Source organism: Aplysia californica, unplaced genomic scaffold (genome assembly GCF_000002075.1).
Source record: "Aplysia californica isolate F4 #8 unplaced genomic scaffold, AplCal3.0 scaffold00170, whole genome shotgun sequence".
Taxonomy (NCBI): Eukaryota; Metazoa; Mollusca; class Gastropoda; order Aplysiida; family Aplysiidae; genus Aplysia; species Aplysia californica.
In genome coordinates, this window is record NW_004797440.1 from 761,870 (window position 1) to 784,092 (window position 22,223).

Genomic DNA, 22,223 nt, shown 5'->3' on the forward strand with positions numbered 1-22,223 from the left:
GAATTGAAGAAAATGCCAGGAAAAGGGAGACAAGGGGTTTGCAAAAAATCTGGGGTTCAGAGTAGGATTAGATTAACTCCTCAACAAACTTTGATTATGAAAGAGACAGCGGGATTTAGCCGTAGGCGAGGTAGGCCTAATGGGAAAGTTTAAAGCAAGTAGAGGTACAGTTGGCTAATGAACATTCTGTTAGGAAATTAACAAAAGAAGTGTCTGCTCGTAGCCAATAAGGAAAAGCTACGATACATTATGAACGTACATTTGCTACAGACAGCACCTACACTACGCCTCGAGGCTTGTGGTGGCCTAGCCAAGCTAACTGCCAAATTTCAAGTCTCTACCTCAATTCTAAGACCCCCGTTGCTATGGAAACATGTTCATTTCGTGTTTCCGCACATATTTTCGTCAAATATTGCCTTATTTACTTTGGGGTTGTTGTTTTTTTTTTTCAAATTATAGTGAAATGGTGATAGTTTTTGGAAATTATGTTCACTCAACTTTGAAATTTCCTTTATATATATGACTGATTTTGACCGGGAGGGTCACATAAGGTACTGGTAGCTTTTGACTGGAATGGCATTGCAAGCTACATAATATAACTGATTTTCCTACAATGATATGGTGTCTCATGCTTTTCAGGCAGGCATATGTGTGAGGGTGTCTGGTGAAAGGTACCAAAAGACGCATTTTTTCTTACCAAGATATCAGGCTTCAAAGGTCAAAAATAGAATTTTTTCTGAGTACACACTGCAGATGGTTTCTCTTGTCCATTCATAAAGTCGACCCAATCACAACGCATACCAAAATTTAGGTCATTCTCTCCCCTCTCCAACGGCGAGTAGTGCGCATGAATATCTAGAACATGTAAATAAAGCGAAGCTTTGCACATCCACACCCTTTAGTTTTTTTGGAGAAAAAACTTGTATCCCATATTTCTGCCCCGTGCAAACCTGGATCTAATTTCTTGAACATTTTTGCTCAAGGTGGTGGTGAATATGTTCTGAAGATGTAATATAAACATTTTGAAGTTGTTCTTTTATCTTAGCTGCTTTTTAAAGTTGGTTTTTGAGTAGCGAATGAGCTGTCGGGTTGTCTTGAAGCATAGATCTATCTATTTGAAGCAGAAACAAAGGGGAAACTTTAAAGCCATTTTTCTCAAAACTTTGTTTCCGTACCCTGCCTTATAAAATCACCCATATCTCAAAAACTACTGAAGATATCTTTGAAATTCAAAAAGCATATTGTTCAGAAATGATCCCTGTACATGAGAATGCAAAAAAAACCCCAAAAACAGGATTCTTTAAAATGCGTCATTTAGTACCTTTCACCAGGCACACACACATATTTAAAACCTTATTTTAAGCATTGTCAGCCGACCAAAGCAGTCTTTAGCTTACATAATAGCTGTGGTGTCACAGACGTTTTATTTAAGACCTTTTCCTATAAATTAATAAATTTTAAACAGAATCAGCCTGCTTCAAAGAAAGAGAATTCTGTGGAGACTGAAGAAGGGAGTGTAACAGAAAATGTGCAAATGCAAGACAAAAACAATGAAGTTTGCTGTTGTCTTTATTCTTCACTTCTGTCAACTCTCAAGGAGGCTGATCTGGATACTGAGCCAGTGGTTATGAATAAAAAACGGCCCCAAAAATTCCTTTATAGGAAAACAGTAATACTGCAAATGGAACCAATACTGACTTTTTACCCCTCATTATATCAAAAAAGCAATATTGAGAGAACAGAAATGGACCAAACATCTTTTCTGGGACGAGTAAAGAAAACTTCTCGTGTAAAGAACTGAATGCAGCATTATTGCAGGGGTTATGACTTCACTTTTGTTCCTCTGTAGAATTATTCTCAGATCCATCAGTGCCAGAAACTTCCATTGACACCACGCCACCTTCCTCGACTTCACTGGCACCAGCTGGGTTATATAATGGATTGGGAATGTCTTTCCGCACTTCAAAGATCTGGCAAGTATACATACATTTTTTTTAAAATTGTGTTGTTAGCACAAAAAAACAATAACAATCAATATATAGTACAAAGTTTGGCCTTTGAGACAAAAGGCATGCATTAAATAGCTTAACTTACTTTTAAATGGCTAATTCCATCTTGTTTCTTGATATAAGGTAAGAAAATTGTTCCTGTCATTCACCAGTCACTTTATTCAGTGGGAAAATCATTGCAAGGTTACATAACAATAAATGGAGAAAAGACTTCTACAGCAACTGTCATGTAATTTTTATAGGTTGACAAACATGCAGAGAGCTGGAGTGCAAGAAACTTCCATTGAGAAAGACTACACTTTTTCTCTTTCTTCCTAAAATATTTCAACTGAACCTAGAGTCCTGATGTGTTAAGTAAGAGCTTTTGTAAAAGTTTTACAGCCCTCGTAACACACATAAGTCAAATAAAAGCTGAAGATTAGAGGTGTAACTAGAGAGTAACATACAAAGAAAAGAAGGAGGAGACATAAGGACTACAAATGTTTGATAGGAAAGAATAGTTCCTTTTGAAAATACGTTTAAAAAATTTTAAGATCAAAATCTGCCAATGTCACTGAAATGACAAGTTTTCAATCACAGCAATGTCCAAGCAATTAACTCTTTTTATCCTGGCCGTACCCCCACGGACTCGGTACCCATCCTGGGGCCACCGTGCCATATGAGTTGGAATTCTGTGTGTATATTTCAAAGTGCTGTATTTCTTACATTTACTCTTAGGTTTTTAAGGTAATTTGGCAGTTATGTGAGAAATTTAATGTAGTTTTGGTAAATGTATGTGGTTAGGAATTACACCAATTGCACAATGTAGATTTTGAGGTGCATTCCACCTTCCAACTTGACCCCGATTGCCGCGTCGTTGACGTCCCCTCGGATTTAAGCCTATGTAGATCTACCCCTACCCATCAGTACAGCACGAATTCCAGTACTGACCCCTTCACCATGATCTGAATCGCTATTACATGAGTCTAAGTCCTGTTAGTTATCATCCACAACAGAATTTAAGGCACTTGATTCATCAAATTAGTCTCATTCTCCGTCACAACCCAGCGCCACTTTTAAAAAGTACTTCATCGATTGTGAACGTGCGTTTTTGAGACATCCTTCAAGCTTTTACATCCATCAAAAACAAACAAACCGCTTTTCATTATAAAATTTAAATAATCAGACAGAGTATTTGCCGTATTTGCGTATTTTGGTAATTACAAGCAGAACTAGCTTCTTTGTCGTGACCCTATAGCTGTTCCGAGTTTACTCGTAGCCCGGACTGGTCCTCGTTACGAGTATACATGTAGCCCGGATAAAAAGAGTTAAACTATGGGTGCCAAACCTGGCCAATATCCAGAAATATCATTAAAAAAATAAAGGGCAACACAAAGAGCAATGGAAAGGAAGATGCTGGGCATAGGAATACGAGATCAAATAAATAGCGCAAAATTACGAAAGAGTAACAGATATCCCCTAATTTACACTACAACAAAAAAGGAAAAGGGCTGGTCACATGGGCAGAAAGAAGGACAACAGATGAACAAAAAGAGGTACGGAATAAAGACCAAGAAGAGAAAAAAGATGCAGAAGAAGACCAGAAAGAAGATGGCAAGATGACATCAAAGAACAGATGGCTACAACTTGGACACAGAAAACAGCGGACAAAACAGTGGCAGTAATTGTTGGAGGGCAACATCCTGCAGTGGACGAACAACGCCCAGAAAGAAAGAAAAAAAGAAAGGAAAGAAGAAAACAAACCACACCAGAGCATCTGCTAACCACTCACGAGTACTGAAGAATGATTAAGTGCTCATCCTTTAAAACAACCACCTCTACACTAAGTGAGTCATTCGAAATAACAAACAAACACCCACCTGAATGTAGCTCTCTGACAACGTGATCATCTGAGGCAGAATATCAGCAACATGCAAATCTTGCAGTTCATACCACTTGCCTTGACCCTAAAACAAATGCGAGAGCACCGTGTCAGTTTCATTTTAAGTTAAGCAAATATTAATCCTTGTCAGATTCCTTTGACAACAAAATACAGAAATAAAAACATTGTCCCAGTTTTTTAGTTTTCGTAGAGGTTTTACGGCGCTCGCAAGTGCATAAGGCCATATGAGCGCTAAGGGGTGGATGTCAACAGAGAAGTCCTTACAGGGAATCAGGCTTTCTCAGCTCACCTCTCTAGCTTCAACAACACAAAGTCTGCTTCGACTATCAAGGCACCCCGGAAATAGCAGGTCACGAGAGCATGAAAAACATAAAAAGCAGCAGTTCCTTGTTGCAGTTCAGGCATAGTTATGAGCATGACATTGATGAATCAGCCCATTTACAATTCTACAGTGCATAAGAACATGTTAATGTAATAATAAGAAGAAGAATGAAGATCATTTCTATAGCGCCCACTCCCGTGTAAACACAGCTCTAGGCGCTTTACATAAATGCATGAACAAAAAATATTCATGCACGTGACACTCACACACACATACACACACACAAACACACACACACTCACGCACACATAACACACACACACATGTGCACACACATGTACGCCAAACACACACACACACACACACGCGCGCACACGCACACACACCTACTTGCTTATCACACGCGCACGCTTACACATTGTCACGAAATGAGCACATATATAATAAAATAATATTATACACAATGCAATTCACAAAATACATAAATGGATACATAGTCATTTACATAACATTGTACCGAACATGAATCTACCGACATAAAAATGATGTCATTAAATGTGTCTTTAAAGATTTTTAAAATTTAGACTCAGATGTTGTATGTCTCAAGGGTTGGGGAAGAGAGTTCCAAACTGATGGAGCAAGGTGGGCAAACGATCTTTCAGCTAATTTTTTACCCCCTTTTTATAGGAACTCTTAAAAGATACGGATCGCCTGATCTTAGTGATCATCCCTTTGGGAATGGCCTAAAGACATTCAGTGAGAAATCAATGTCTGACGATGACCTGTGTCTGCAGAGTTGAATATTTCATCAAGAGAAACAGAAGAAATAAGTATTAAGATGATTTTGACTTCGGCTTGGGCCATAAAGACCAGTTCTGTCAGAACAGAGTTTACCATTTGTTGACCACGTAAAAGCTTCATTTCCTTTTGTGGATGTACACAGTTTGCAGGCTTCTCTTTAGTCTTCAGCATTTTTAATTCATGATGAAGGCTCGCATGATTTGCTGCCTTCTGTGACTAGGATTAAGAAGTCTGAAAATAATGTGAAAGTGTGCTTAAGGCTTACTCCCAAAAGCCAAAACAAAGAAAGCATAGCCACCAGAAAAAATAATCTTAGATTGTCTTCCCAAAACACACCAAAATTCAGCTTAAAATGACCTTCATAATCCAGTCCACACAAATTCCAAAATGTTTGCCCCAAATTTCTTATACAGTCCCCCCTGGTTATGCTGCTGCCAGCCCAACTCACTGCCAGGTTTTGCCAATGTGCGAAAGGGAATGTCTAGATAAACATAGTTATGTACCTTTACACGGCCATCCACACACTGTCTGAGTTGTACAGCCCCTATTAAATCGCTATACTACCAGCAAATTAGCCTCCAGAGGTACACACCACATACGGTGCACACTCGGTAGCTGCTTGATAATCTCTGTCCCACACACGTTTCTGTGAGTTCTGCCAATTTCTAATGTTTTTTCGCCATTTTGATCCCGGTTTCCACTGATTATGAAAAAGCTATTAGACCTATTTGCAGGCTTTGGTCACGGTTCCCCCATTCTGTTACTTTTAGATAGCGTGACTCAGCAGCCCGTCGGAGCTCTCCGGCTCGGGTCACGGGGTTAATGAGCCCTGAAGCGACTTTGCCAGTGTCGGTTAAGAAGTTTGCATTTTTGTCTATGTTTGAAACGATATATCTTCTTCCCCATTCCACACAGCAAACCATTACGCGGATGTACTAAAAGCTCAATGTCTTGAGAATTATTCTGCGTTAGAATGGTTAACCTCTGTGCCTTAGCTTTCGTTCTAGACAAGTGTTTGTAGAGTACCCAATTTGTCCTATTTTAGTTACATACTTATGAATAAATGATTGATCATTTTAAACCGGCACGACAGATCTCTCCAAAATCTGTGTTAAACTGACTACGAACATCATGTCTTTTACCATGAGAAATCTTAAATCGGCACAAGTATTAATTGTCAAGTTATTATAAGAGAAGAAAGATGCACATCTGCATTTTTAAAGTAAAGACACTCAGGTTTAGCTCTTGTTCTACCATCAAACAAGAGAAAGTTACTCTGCATTTGTTCATGAATCATGCTGTGTCTGTATACAGCCTGCATACAACTAAGAAAGATGTATTATGCGATTTTTAAAAACACAAAACTGTGTTAATACATGGGTAGAGATGAACTTCTTGTATGGAATAAAAAATAATGACAGCTAACATATTCATTCCTACTCGTAGTTTTTGTGTCGGACATAAGCGAGGACATTTATGAATGTAAAGAAATCAGAACATAGTCAGTTATTGCAAATGGTCATAGAAACAAAATAAAAGCTGGAAAAGTTTGGAGCTGATTCGGTGTCTCTGGAAAGCTAGAAATTATTCTTATAACACAATTACGAGAAGTCATCCCTGTTATTCAGTCAACTTACAAAACCTAGACTTAGCGTTTTAAGAAAAATAAGGAATTTATGGAGTGTAACAGATACTGTTCGTGTATTACATTGTAGATATAGGTATTCAGGCTTTAAAATCGGTTTGTACTTTTTCATAGAGAGACTTCTGGGTAATTTTAATAAACTTTACAGAAAATATGCGAATATTCACAATTATATTAGACACATAAAGTTGTATATTTGGAGGAATTACTTATTAGCAAATTGTGTGCCAGATGGATACAGTTGCAAAATTACATGCGCAGATACCATCCTTTCTGAGTATCTGCACCAATATTATGTCGTTCATGTTACAAAAGTTCAACAGTTTTTGTCATGTCGGTTTTTTTATATTGATTTTTTTTTTTTTTCCATTCACACTTGTCCCCAAAAAATTTACAATTTAGCATTACCGACTTCAGCGCGTCTAACAAAATAACCTCCCCCCAGGGCAGTGCCACTGACTGTAGTGTCTTTAGGCCATTCCAAAAGGGGGGACATTTGTTGTTCAAGCACAGTAGAATTGTAAATGGGCTGATTCATGTCACACTCATAACTGTGTCTGATCTGCAACAGGGAGCTGCTGCTTTTTCTTTCCTAATCCTTACTATTGTCATTTTCCTCTACTTCTTTTGTATGTTTGTCACTCTTGTGACCTGCTATTTCCGGGGTGCCTTGATAGTTGAAGCAGACCTTGTGCTGTTGAAGCTAGAGAGGTGAGCAGAGTAAGTCTGATTCCCTGTAAAGACTTCTCTGTTGACACCCACCCCTTGGCGCTCATATGACCTTATGCAGTTGCGAGTGCCGTAAAACCCTCTACTATAATAATTTTTTTAAACCCGAAATAATCAGATAAGTAACTATGTCCGTTCTTTTTTGGGGTCTCAAAAGCAGAAATACGTGCTTTGGGTGCTTTAAATGATAATTACTATATACAAGGATACACCTAAAAATGTACGTTGAAAAGTACCAAAAGTTGAGTCAGCCCAGACAGAGCGGCGACAGGGACCAGACCCCCGTGACCCCGACGCAATAAGGCGCTCTGCGGGGAACCCCCCACTACAACTAAAATTCCACTGCCGGAGCCCCGTGTGGTCAATATTTCAAAACCAAAACTTTGGAAGAAAATTTTTAAGTCGCCTGGAGAGACGTCAAAGGAAATGCACCAGCTCGGCATGTGTGCAAAACATCTGGCGTCGCCAGATATCAGTCCAAAAAACAAAAGGCTGGTGGACGCCCGTGAGGCTTTATATAATAAACATTAGTGCTAACCCACTATACTATCAGCCTCGCTGTACTGTCAACTTCAAGCCGATCTCAGAGTAGGCAGAATAGCGGTGTTTGATTTTCAGAAGCGTAAAATCAATGAGGCTCAGAGAAGAACTGTACAACCCAACAGCTATAATTAATGACAAAACAGGAAACCCCATTACTGACAGTTCCAAAATCAAATCTAGATAGAGGGAATATTTCTCAGAACTTAAAAAAACCACTCAAAAGCAAACAAACAAAGAATTCCAACCAAGTCACCCAGAGGAAGAAGAACCAACCATCCTACCATCAGAGGTCAGACAAGCAGTTAAAACCAGCCCAAAAAACAGAAGCGCTGTGGAAAGAACTCGAAAACTACACTGTAAGAGGCCAACATTTAGATAACATCCGTGCCATTTACGAGAACAGCATAAGTACAGTTAGAACGTGAGAGGGACTCACAGAATGGTTCGAGATAACATCCGGAGTAAGACAAGGTTGTGTCCTATCACCACTACTATTTATCATATATATGGATAGAATAACAAAAGAGGCCAACACAGAACCAGACGCCCAAAATGAGTTACTCTTCCCAAAGCCTGGCACACAAAGATGAACATTGTCCAATACAGTGGAGTCCACTTAAAACGAGTCCTGAAATAACGAGAAGTCTGTTATAAAGACATTATTCTAAAACCCCGGTTTTTTTTCCTTCTTTATCTTTGTAAATAAAATACTGCTATAGCGTAATCAGATAAACGCGCGAGTCGGTTATAGTTATAGCGGAATATTGCTGCTGCACACAGCGCATAGGCCATTTATACATGAAAACCTCGCCAGTTGAGAAACTTAGTGATCAAGTGAAACAAAGAATGGGAGAGCCTACATGTGCCAACGATACAGGCCGGAGCAAATGAGTGGGGGGGTGGTATGCGCAGACAAGCCGTTGTGAAGCAGAACGCATTTCCTGATAGTGATAGGCCAGCCTAGTCTAGATTATCTAGGCCTATCATGCCTCTCACTTCTCCGATGCAGGGATGGAGAGGTCACAGTGCTGTGATGGATCATGGAGCAAATGTGTGACGTGCGCAAGCAGACGCGGGAATGCACCACACGGTGTGGTGGGGTGGGGGGAAAACACAGCGGGCAAGTTAGCCTAGAGAACTTTCGTTCTGATCGCCAACGCCAAGCTGTCAACATCGCTAATGCCAGAGAAAGAAACCTGATTCAATTTATGATCAAGTAAGACCAAGAGGTCATGCTGAACAAAGCCATCATCAGAGGAGATAACAAAAAGAAATAAACAGAACACCAAACGTATAGATTAGGCCTACTTTATTATTTCCTTTGAATTTATTACTGGATCCCTAACAACGAGAATCCTGCTATAACGGACATTTCGTACCGGTCCCCTCCCTTTCGTTATAACAGGATTCCACTGTACCACAACACCAGATTAAAAGAAGAATGTAACAACTACGACATGATGATCAACATCAACAAAGCAGAGACAATGAAAGTAAGCAGAAATCCAGGACCACTCAGGATAAACATCAACAACAACAGTCTCAGACATGTCCAAGAATTTAAGTACCTCAGAAGTATATTCACAGAGGATGGGTGACTGAACAGAGAAATTGAAACAGGAGTACAAAGGGCCAATAATGTTAGTTACCAGCTTGCTCCACTACTGAAACATCATAACATCCCCAAGACAACAAAACTCAAAATGGTCAACACCATATTCATCCCAACACTCACCTATCAATGCCAAACATGGACCATGAACAAGACATGGGAGCAAAGAATTATAATATGTGAAATGTGATGTCTTCGAAAAGCAGTAAACAAGACCAGGCGAGACAAGATTAGAAACTCAGTGGTCCGAGAAATGGTGGGCACAAATGATATCATGCATCACATCCAACACCAAATAATCAAATGGTTCGGACATCTCACACGATTACCAACACACCATTGAGCACAACGTGCCTACATAAAAAATTCAATGGCAGCAAGGCTAGAGGGCAACCGAGAAAGACATGGACAGGTTTTAGTAAGTGTTCTACGGCACTCGCAACACAATAAGGTCATATAAGTACAGAAGATTAGAGGTGTTACAAGAGAGTAACAGACATAAAACAGAAGGAGGAGAGATAAGGACGATAAATGTTTGATAGGAAAGAAGAAGCAAACCCCACCAGAGCACACGCCAACCACCCATGACCTGAATAGATGGAGTCAGGGAAACACTAACAACTTATGGCATCCCCCTGACCCAAGCTCTCCGGCTGGTGGCAGAGAGATGTCTCTTTCTTCCCGCGACACCCAAAAGGGTATAAGCGGCAGGTAAAAGTAAGACTGTATGTTTCCCATTTTCTGTTGAAATAATAATTTTAAAGAAATACAGAAAAAGCAGACGAGGATTGAAAAATCTAGTTGATGAGAAAAATGACAGAATTCTGGCAATTAGCATTAGACTTACATTTCTGGTGTATTTTAACAAAAATCAATAATACTGAAGCTAAAAGAAACTCACTTTGTGCAGAACATGGCACCGGTAGCTCCCTTTGCCCTGCGCTGGTTCTCCATCATGAACAACATTGGCAACAAGGTCATAGGTGGTGTTTTTGTGCTGAGATCTGGCCTCAGAGGACAAAAGATCCCCAAAGTCAATGTTCCTGAAATTTTTTTTTGAAGAACAATACATTATAAGCAAATGACATCAGCAGGCGGGGGGGGGGGGGGGGGGGCGCGCGCGCAGATGAGGGATATCATCATTATTTGAGGACCAAATTTCACATTTCACACATAAAACAAATACAGTATCATCATCATCATCCAGTGCCAGATCTGCGACAGACATCGGCGATCATGGTTCTCCATTCATTCCTTTGCTTGGATGCTCTAAAAAAAAGCCAAGTTTCCCTTATCTTTCCCTGTTACCCATTTGTTTAGGTTCCCCAAGTATGTTGTTCTGGGCCTTCCCGTGCCTCGCTTGCCCTCAATTTTACCCGTGAGAGCTAGATGTTCAAGACCCTTATGTTTATTTATGTGTCCCAAAAACTGAATTTGTCGTTTCCCAATTGTTTTTTAACATTGAGCGTCCCACGTGGGCTTCATCAAGCACTACCTCATTTGATTTCTTTTCCTGCCACGATACTCTTAGCAGTCTCCTAAGAAACCACATTTCTGTTGCTTTTATTTTATTTTCACTGTCTTTAGCGATTGTCCAGCATTCACAGCCATATAGACGGGTTGACCAAACATAGCATTTAAGAACTTTCATTTTGGTATTCATTGAGATGTTTCTATTTTTCAGGACTGGGCTCATTAAATTGATTGAAACTAGCCTTAGCCATTGTAATTCTCCGTCTTATTTTTGTGGAACATTAGTAAAATCCGCTTATATTGACATGCTTTCGGAAGTGGATTTGATGTCAATATATAAAAATATAAAGCCAAAGAGGAAAAAACAAGGAGAGATTAGCAGTAAAAGCTGGTTGCTTCCCTTAATTCTTGAAACTAACAAGAGGCAGAGGGGAGGGGGGGTTGAGTTACGGTACCAAAGACCAAGCAGCGCAAGGCGTACACTACACACCAGCGCAAACTTTGTTGTAGCATCCTTGTAAGGCCTCTTTATGGCCACTTGCTGGGGAAAATGGAAAGGCGAGGCACTAACTCACTGACCGTAGCACTTGCCAGCGGCAGACTGCGAATGGGATGGGGAAGGGGAGTGAGCGATCGGGAGTGAGGTAGGGAGGTGAAGCCCAGCGCGTGAGACGCTCACATCTGTGAGGCCCTGTACTGTGTTGGAGACTACACTGTGTAGGCCCTACATGACCTACTAAAGCCTGGTGTGTCGATAAAGGCTACTAGGCGGGTATGCGGACTTAATGAAGAACTAATGCGTTGATCATTGGCGTGGCTTTTTCCCCCATTTATATTCGTGGGCTTCGCCAGGTACCCAAGAAGCACGTCGATAAAGCAGAGTGGGCCGAAAAAAAGTTTATATAACAGACATTGTTTAGAGAAGACATTGAAGGAAAAATTTCGTAATTGGAAAATATGTTGATATAAGTGGATTATACTGTATAGTGTGGATTCTTCAAATACACTATACAATTCTAGAGGTTTCTTATGTGATGAAATAGTTGTAAGAGAGGCTGAATACACTAAAAATGCCCACATCTCAAAATCCATAATTTTGACCCAGATTAGAACTTTCAGCTGCAGCCCCCATAATATGAAATTCCTGACCACGAAAGGATTTCAAGTCCCCTATTCTCCCCCCCCCTCACACACATTCTCTCTCTCTCTCTCTCTCTCTCTCTCTCTCTCTCACTCTCTCTCTCCCCCCCCCTTTCCCACCATATTCTCCAAATTGCAACTTGTCTTCAAATGAAATCTGCTTAATGTGAAGAAATTCTCTGGTTTCATGAAGTTTGCAGGGTCTTACTGATCTCTATCAAAATAAAACCTTTTTTAGTGTAGAAAGCTATAAAGAGAAATAAAACTACAAAGCTTTCTATTTATCTTATAAACAAAGAAGTAAATCCCTGCTTACTACAACCACCATTTAAGAAATTTCAATTTGTGTGTTTAAATACCCCCCATCAATACAATTTAGATCATTTTGGATGCAGGCTTCCCACCCTGCCTATCAAGGCCAACCCAGAATGAGAGGGATGCAACAGAAAGACTGCAATACTCAATAAAAATTTCTCCCCACTTGGAAATCCAACTTGGGTTTCTTGTACACGACAGATAAGTGCTTAACTGCTGCACCACTGATATCGATCAACGATCAACCACCACTGAAAAAAAAAAAGGTTTTCTTGAAAATTGAAGGAACTAAACACTAAAAAGCACTTACTTGATAGGAAAGTTCACAATGGTTGGGTTTTTCTCAAACACAAAGTAGTTCTTGTTAAATCTCTGAAAAAGAAAAGACAACAACAATATTTTTTTAAATTTCAGGTACTTCATATATATATGGATACAAATAGAATGCAAATTATAAAACATAGAAAATGTTAATTGAAGCCTTATACAGTAAAATTTATCATCGGCAAGCTATTAAAATGTCAAGGGATCTAAAAGCAGAATTTTTCAGAGGAGAGAAGAAAAAAACTTCTATTCTTTTTAAAATTAAACACTTTGAAAAGCGTATCAAAGGCAAGATGAAGGATCTATCTATTGATTGACAAACATAAATCATCTCGTGAAAAGATTACTTTTTATGTAAGATTTGTGGCCAGGCACACTGATAGATCCTTTTTTGACGCTGATGAAATGTACCAAGCCCGTACGCACTTTTCTCATTGCAGTATCAGTGTGGTTTGTTCCAGATATTGGCTGTGCATGTAGCAGGAGCAAAAAAAATGGTTAGTTGTTGTTTGCGAAAAACGCCTAGTACGTTGACGCAACAGTCACCACCTGCCATTTGCCATCCATGCTGAATTTTCCCCACGGCAGAGACCAGGGGACAGACCAGGGGACAATGCCAAATGAGCAGTGAGCCTTGACGGATTGACCGTTTGTCATTCTCCCTTACACTGCACTGTGGCTCGGAGCTGGTCAGTGTAAGGGAAAACGACGAACTCTCAATTGTGCAACAACAAATTAGATATAATATGGCAAAAATATTTAAACCGTCGGGTGCAGAATTGAATATTCTATGAAATAGGTCAAAATTTAAAGAACTGAAAAATGTTGACCATTCATTGTTTTCCCTTACAATGGCAGATCTGACCTTAGATTTACTTTTAGTTTTAGTAGAGTTTTTACGGCACTCGCAACTGCATAAGGTCATACGAGCGCCAAGGGGAGGATGTCAACAGAGAAGTCCATACCAGCAATCAGGCTTACTCTGCTCACCTCTCTAGCTTCAACAGCACAAAGTCTGTTTTGACTATCAAGGCACCCCGGAAATAGCGGGTCACAAGAGTGTGACAAACATACAAAAGAAGTAGAGGAAAAAATTACGTAGTAAGGATAAGGAAAGAAAAAGCAGCAGTTCCCTGTTTCAGTTCAGGCACAGTTATGAGCATGGCATCGGTGAATCAACCATTGAGAAGAATCATATTATAAAACAGACGATGCTGATAAGCAGAACTACAACAAACCTAAGACGTATACCTTGAAATAGATGATGATAAGTGAAAAAAAACTAACAAGAACACATACCTTGAAATAAATGATAATGAAGTGTGGTAGCCGAGTCAGCTCAAATTTTTTCATTGTGCTGTCTTTGTGACTTTTGTACTCCTTCTCTGTTACACCATTGAATTTTGTCAGCAAATTGGCAAACGGGACCTGAAAAATTATTTTAAGATTAAAAAAACATTATAAACCTTTCCTGCTCAACTGCCTGTAAAAAAATCTATATATATCCAGAGACTTCAACCTGGCACAAACCAGCCAGACACGTGGCATGTTTCTTCCACATGAATTGTAGGCTTGGTAATTATAAAAATACATCACTGACGATAGGGGGGCTCTGGTGGTCGAGAAGTTGTTATGGTGGTCGTCCCTCATTCAATAGGTCTCAGGTTCGAATCCAGAAAGCAACGGAAAGGTCGAAATGTCAATCGTTTGCTGTGCTTTAAGCCGGAAATCAGGCTCTGCGTGAGGGTAATTTTTGGGCCTTTCGGGATCAGAGGTGGCTCTCTTCACAGGAAAACGTGAGGAGGAAAATAAATGAAACTTGGTGAACAACAAAAGGAAAGGCCAAACTTACTACATGATGCGAGTGTCCAAAGCCTTCTAGAATGAATAGGAAAAATTGCTGTGTGTGCAATTTTGTTCCGTTTTTGCAAAAACTAAGAGGCGCTGCTGCATGGACGTCAACCAGACAGGCACTTCACATGTCTTCTTTATTGCTGTAAAGGTTCAGATCTCTGTGTGTTGTACATTTTACGTATCAACTTAAAACTTACTACTGACCCACTGATAAAAGACTAGAGCCGTAAACTGTGTCACAAACTGAACAAGCTAACCTGCCAGCATGCAAAAGGCACATGATCATGATCACTAGGTGGCATGTGATTGGCTGTCTAAAACTCAATAAGACACCCATGAGTCCATTGCGGTTTCCCTATATATCGCTTTGTTAAGTTGTAGAAGGGGAGATTGGAGAACAGTTCTGTTTCTTTAGAGTTATAGAGTAGAACATGACTTGCCGCACACCCCTTACAGTGGAAATTACCAGAATCCCCCTTTTTTTCCTATGTAAATTCAATAACTTAAGCTTGGATATAGCGGGGCAAGGAAAATCCTGAACTCGGATACAGCGGGAGAGAACGAGCGAGCTCTAGCTGAATATCTCGCACAAAAATAGTCATCATCAATGCCTTTCACCCCAGGTAGGGTATAGGCCATATACAAGCTCCTTCCATTTATCTCTATCCTGGGCCATCCTTCCTAGCTTGTTCCAAGTGATCTTCATCTCTCTCATGTCCCTTTCCTGTCCTCAGAGAAATTCGCGCCCACAACCCGCAAGTTGCGCGAGCAACTTTTGTCCTCAGCGCAACTTTTATCATTTTCGGGAATTCGCTAAATTTAGCCAATTTCCGGCAAATTTTGGGAAAATAATAATAAAATGTCATTAAAAACACCGAAATTTTCTTCCACGACTAAAAGTAACGACGCCAAGGGGGACAATTCGCTCCTTTGCACTACGGGGTGCCCGCCGCCGCCCAGTGACCCGGACCGGGTCAGGTCGGGTCGGGATAACGGCCCGCCCGGCTCGTCGTCTGAAAACAACGTGTTTGTTTTGAAACAACGAGTCATGAGTCGGGCGCGATCGACTTGTGCCACGATAGCCGCTTTGCACCATCAATCAATCTGGCGAGCAAACCGACCCGACCCAACTCCCCAATAGTCTCGTTTGGACTGAATCATCTTCTAGTCTTGCTAGTTCTAGATCTAGGGTAAATCAATCGTAAACACGGTCGTCTGATTACTTAGCTTGCTTGGTTCCGTAGCACCAGCTAGATAGATCTAGTATAAACATTTATGAAAGACTTTAAATCTTAGGCTAGGAGGCTAATCTAGACATGGATCGATTCATCCAGAAAAACCCTAAAGGAGACGTTCAAATAATATCAATATTATCATCTTGCACCTCGGGAAAAAAAAAAAGGGGGGGGGGGGTTTGACTCTTGTAAAAGTAAAGTGCAAGAGGGGGGGGGGGGGTTGAACCAATGTAAGATTACACTTTTATAAGGTGAAAAAATAATCAAGGAAAACATAATTTATGACAAAGAGTTACTACACTATTCACTTAGAGTAAGTTCGAGCTGTAAGCACTGCATTGTGGCGATACAGTGGACCTCGAGCGGCAAGCACGATATATATAATATGTCATCTCGAAACTTTATACACAGGTAGATATCTGGGCTACATGACATGTAGATCTAGTCTAATTTTGATTACACTGGTGCGGTTAAAATGGTAAAATGACACCTGAAGTTTTTCTCGAAAAGTTCCGCTTGTACCGTATTTAATTATTATGTCGCATGTGTGTATACATGTTTTTCATGAATACTATAATTAATAATTTAAAAGTAAAGTGCAGAGAAGAGTGGTTGTAATACGGATTTGCGCATTATAACTATCATGTTATTATAAGCGAATAACGTAATATAACGGGATTGAGGGGGGGGGGGGGGGGGGGGGGCGCAGGAAAGTGTAAAAAAAAGGTGTAAGATTATATTTGAACAGCCCAAAAACCACGCTGGTCACACCTCCCCAACGTCAACGAGAGTGCCAGGACCTGACCCATGTGTCAGGGGACAAACTGTTTTTGTACACCACGCAACCTCCATGCAGTTGTTTTTTTTCGTAGACATTCACATTTAACTTCTGATTTTGATCTAATAAAACTCATATTGGTTACTTTTGGTTGCAATGAGCATAGCAACAATGTATTCCTATAGTTCTGTGGCATTGTTTTAGCTATACGCGTCTTGCAACTTTTCTGGCAACTTTTGCTAATTTTTCTTGCAACTTTTTGCAACTTTTGCTATTTTCAAATGCAACTTTCTCTGAGGACAGCCTTTCACATATCTCCTCCATGTCTCTCGTGGCCTACCCCTGCCTCGTGCTCCCCGTGGGTTCCATTGCAGTGACTGTCTTGTGATGTTTCCGCTGGGCGTTCTGAAGGTGTGTCCCATCCAGCGCCACTTTCTTAGTCTTATTTCTACTTCTATATCCTTTTGTCCTGTCCTTTCCGATAGCTCTTCATTTCTTATTCTATCCTGCCACATAATTCTTAGAATACTCCTCATACATCTGTTGATGAAAATCTGGACTTTATTCAGCACTGTCTTTGTTGTCTTCCAAGTTTCACTGCCGTAGAGGAACACAGACTTGACGTTGGGGTTAAAAAGTCGAATCTTGGTGTGCAGTGAGATGTTGCTTGCTTTCCAGGCTTTTGATAATTGATTGAATGCTGACCTTGCCTTAGCGGTTCTTGCTTTTACATCTGTCTCAGTTAAAAATAGTCCAGAGTGCTATAATTTGGAACAGACATAATTCATTCTAAAGGAATTTGTTTGACATAAAATCCATGTAGAAGAAACTTATTTTGAAAACGGAAATGGCTTAAAGAAAAAAAGCACCCAAAAACACAAAGTTCTCCAATTTTTAAAAATCTTGTAAAGGAAGTAGTGAAAAGATTAGTTGGCTTTTTCCTTTATTTTCTCTTTGACATTTAATTTTCCATGCCTGTAACATTTAAACAATATTTAATTTCTTTTACAGAGTTTTTAAAAAATAGCGATTTCATTCTGAAATTCCTACAAGCAGTGCTCTACATGCCCTCCTTTGGACTCAACACATTTTTAACACGTCGTTCGAAAAGTTCAATGGCGCCCAAACACAAGGACCTGCTAAACCATGAGTGTTTAAAGCCACAAACACTGAACATATTCAGTATCAAGTGGCTTCTAGAGACAATAGGTATTGGGGTGCCCAATAGACAGCATTTTTGGAGTTAACATATCCAGCAGGGTGAAAATGGGCTTTGCACCAAACCAAATGTGAGGCAGCGTTGTGAAATCAGGCGCTCGTCAAAATAATGAAAGCCAAGAAATTGACATTTTTTGGCAGGTTTGGGAATTTTTATCAAATTTTTTATTTTTGGCTCAACACCTTTCATGCCCATTAAAGAACATATTTCTGTATGGATTTAACTGAAAAACATTGATGAAAAGCAGAAAAGATATAAACTTTCAAATTCCACGGACTCTCAAGCTAATGAAATAACTCAACTTTGGGGGCCATTTTCTCGCTAATTTTACCTCACCAGGCGACCCCCACCTCCTTCAACTTCAATCGCAAATATCTTGACTTGTACCCAACATAAAGGGATATTTTTTTCATAAAAAGCAAGGCAAACGAACAAGGCTTTAAGATGATACCAATAACCCGAAATGTCCCAAAATTGAAGAGCACCTGATTCCACCGCATTGTGACACAAATGTTACCGAAAAAATGATCCCGCTTTTCAAGACAATCGAGGAATCATGAACACATTGCCATGCTCTGATCCATGTTATCTTGGCCTAGCAAAGATGAAAATGGTACAGATGAGAATACGAATGTTGAGGTGTAGGACAGTCCTAGCTGCGGATCGTCTACGGACAGACGTCTCATGGGACTCAACTACTGAAATCTGCACCCTTGCGACGTTTCACTCTCTCTCTCTCTCTTTCTAAAGGGCTGTCCATGATGCGTGTTCGACCTGAAGTGGTCATTTTAAAAGGAATTTTTACTTCTGATTCGCCAGAGATCCAAACTGACGGAACTTTTCTACTAATGACGCCAAAGGTCTTGAGGGCACCTAAGCATTCTCTCCATGCTGTGCGCAGAACTGCTCTTTACTAAACGTAGCCATGATCTCAGCAGGCAAACAAAATTTGGGAAAAATAACATCTGCAGACTTCTGTTGATTTGTTAAGACTTCTATAGCTTGCAATATGGCGCGATTGTTGCAACTTTTAGTGGTAGGCCAAATGCGAACTGGTGCGTCATGCTATGTAAACGGTGACAAGGTTGAAAATGGGTTGTTTTTTTAATGCGCCATATAGAGCAAAATCATTCAATGGACTTATCTAACATGAATGTCCGATAAATTCCTTTAGGTTTTCAAATGTTATGTTCAAAACTGAAACGCAAAACTTCAATATGGAGGAAAATATTTACAAAACTAGTTGTTCAGGGTTTTTTTATCACCCTGTATTTAGATTTATCAAAAAGCTATCCACATAATCCCCGCAATTGCTTGAAGGCAATGTGATCATAAATTTGTCGACCGTTATCTGTCTCAAACTAAAAACGGAATTGCTGGAGGTCTGGATTGTTATGAAGTCCACCTTTTCCTCTGATGACTTAGAACAAATTTTCAAGTGCATCTTGATTGCACCGATTTGTGATTACGTAATCAACTCCTTGTTTTACATTCACAATGTCTGTCACAAGACCTTACAAAGCCTTCATGCTGTAGATCCACCCACTGACTCATGGTATGCTTTTACATCGTTCTTTTTGTCTTAAGATCTTTCAACCACAGAAGTGTCTGCAGCAGACATTCATGGTGTTGTTATGTAGTTGTGATTGGGTCACGATATTTGGCAGAGGATGACACAAGTGACCCACTGACAATGCTGAAAAATGTGTCAGAGACATCAGAGAAATCAAATGTAGCCATGTCAGACAAACGATTAATTTCAAGTTTACACATGTGTCCCTACTGCTTGTGATGCACTGCAACTGTCGTGGACAGGCCGGTACATCAACTGCAAAAACTAAACCATGTTTGGGTTTCAGCAAATCACGGTTTTTAACTCTTTCCGGATGTAGTTTTTTTGGGGTCTAGTCATAATTAACCTGTGGCTCAATTTGGCTATGCAGGTGGTGTACAAAATAACTTCATAGAAGCATAACCATCACTCCAAACGTAACATATGAGGAATACATCCCAATATAAAACAAGGATTAATTTTGAACATAGGTATGCATTAGAAGGGTTCGAAATGGCGATGGTGATGAGAAAAATAAATTTTGACAGAAAAATTTACATTCACCAAACATGTGAAAGCAAATCACCATAGCTATCTTACCATATACAGGCCAAGAGCATAATCCATAAATTTCTGAAAGCGCAGCTTTTTATTTGAAAGCAATATTCCAATTTTAGTTTGAGTTATGATATTTATACTGAGTCCGGTTACATCGTTTTGTTGATGCAAGACTGCAAGAACTAATTCACTCGTTTTTCCATAAACCCATGCTTTGACAAAGTGAAACTAAGATGTTTTCAATTCCTAAATCCTTTCTGAGTTTTTCAATAGCAATAAAAAGTAATTATAAATGACGGAACGTGTTAAAACGAAACAATACTGAAGCACCCTATCACAGCCGATATATCGGCGATACGTCCAGAAAGAGTTAAAAAGCATGCAAGACAAAAGTTATTTAAAGAAAACCTTTTCACGACAGAGCAAAAAATGACAGCCGGAGCTGGAAAGACTGTGAGAGCGTGGGATGTAATGATGCTGAAGACTTGGCAATCACTGCATCATGGACTAAGTACTGATTTTTTTTCAAAATGCTAAATCCTAGAACCACTTTTAATCAGTAACAAGCCATCATGATGCATAGGCATCCAACATAGGGGTGCTATGTTGCACAGTGCACTTTAATTTCTAATCATAAAAATTAGTTTCCAGATCTCATCCTCCAGTAAGTTCAAATACAACTAAAAAAGATGCTTATTTCTCTTTTTCTTCCTCCAGCATGAGCCCCCAGCAAGGTCCATTGGGGTGTCGGGAGTGAAGCCCCGGAAAAAAAATTGACATAATTTAAAGTTTTCCGAGGGTTGAAAATGGCATTTCTTCATTGCTCCCGACCTATTTCATTTGTCATCATATCATTGACAAATCCGGCAAATCCGGGAACAATACAATCACTAAGCCAGTTATACTCTATTGTTCCCTCATTAACGCGCTCGATTGTCGAATGTCAAAACCTAAGAGCACCACTTCCATTTATCGTTTTTATTAAGGTTCAGTTTCTTTTATTGCAGCCTTATCCTGCTGCTGTAGACTATTGCACACACACACACACACACACACACACACACACACACACACACACACACACATTCAGAAGCCCCGTAACGCTCCAACTTTGAATGAACTTTGATTACCCCAACAACCGCCGGCCCATTAAGCCCGCTACACATCTGCAGTTAGACTCGCCGGATTCACTCGAACAGGCTTGGTGTAGTTCAATGGGCGTTGTGTATTGGAGTAGTTCGGACTGTCTGGGCAACAATGTCAATTTAACTGGCTTCAGTTCGACATTAGACATGTTAAATATTTCTAGGGCTTGCAACAGGAAAGTGGAGTCACTTTGATTCTTTTTCAGCCGGGAAGAAAATGTTAACACGTTAGAAACACAAATATCACTCTGATGATAAAAATAATCATATTTTTTAACTCAGCATGTCAAAATTAACAAAGTCCACGGGCACACTGCTCGATGTACTGCTCATTTACAAAATTATATTTTTCCATATTCATTGTATTTGACAAGTTCAAGTGTGCTGCTCATGTTCCGCCATGACAACAAGGGAATGTTTTGCTGTCTACTGGCGCGGTGTGGATACACACCATGTTTCGTTTAACTGACAGGTTTACTCGACAGTTCAACTCGAACAATTCTAACCGCAGGTATGCAAACACGCACAGGTTCATCGACAGGTCACGATAACAGGCCCGACAATCTAGAAATCAGAGGACGCTTGTTCTTCTTTCTTTTTTTTTCCATCATAACGACAGCACAGTAGGAATATTGGTTTTATTTGTATGGCGACACTGTGTTTTTAATGCACAAACTGCAGGGGCAGCTCGTGGTTTGTGAAATTGACCGGCTATCAATCATATTCTGTCCTCAGAGAAAGTTCCATTTGAAAATAGCAAAAGTTGCAAAAAGTTGCAAGACGTGTATAGCTAAAAAAATGTCGTATGGAATTATTGGAATACATTGTTGGTATGCTCATTGCAATTAAAGTAACCAACATGAGTTTCGTTAGATCTAAATCAAAATTTAAATGTGAATGTCTACAAAAACGAAACAAAACAACAACAAAAAAATGCAGAGGCTGTATGATCTACAAAAACGGTTTGTCCCCTGACACATGCGTCAGGTCCATAAACTCCCGCTGACCTTGGGCAGGTGTGACCAGAGTGTTTTGGGGCTGTTCAAATATAATCTTACACCTTTTTGGGACTTTTTGCCCCCCCCCC

General features: G+C 39.9%; 1 protein-coding gene across 2 annotated transcripts in view; it reads right to left on the reverse strand.

Moving 5' to 3' along the window:
• Positions 1-451: 451 nt before the first annotated feature.
• Positions 452-22,223, reverse strand: part of LOC101864617 (U4/U6.U5 tri-snRNP-associated protein 2) — a 58,687-nt gene continuing 36,915 nt past the window's right edge. For both annotated transcript variants that reach the window (XM_013082353.2, XM_005098033.3), the window contains exons 11-15: positions 14,095-14,223; positions 12,782-12,843; positions 10,445-10,586; positions 3,869-3,955; positions 452-1,970 (exon numbers count right to left, since the gene is read on the reverse strand). In XM_013082353.2, the coding sequence (XP_012937807.1) occupies positions 1,830-1,970; positions 3,869-3,955; positions 10,445-10,586; positions 12,782-12,843; positions 14,095-14,223 (561 nt within the window). In that variant the 3' untranslated portion in view covers positions 452-1,829. The remainder of the gene's footprint in view (positions 1,971-3,868; positions 3,956-10,444; positions 10,587-12,781; positions 12,844-14,094; positions 14,224-22,223) is intronic.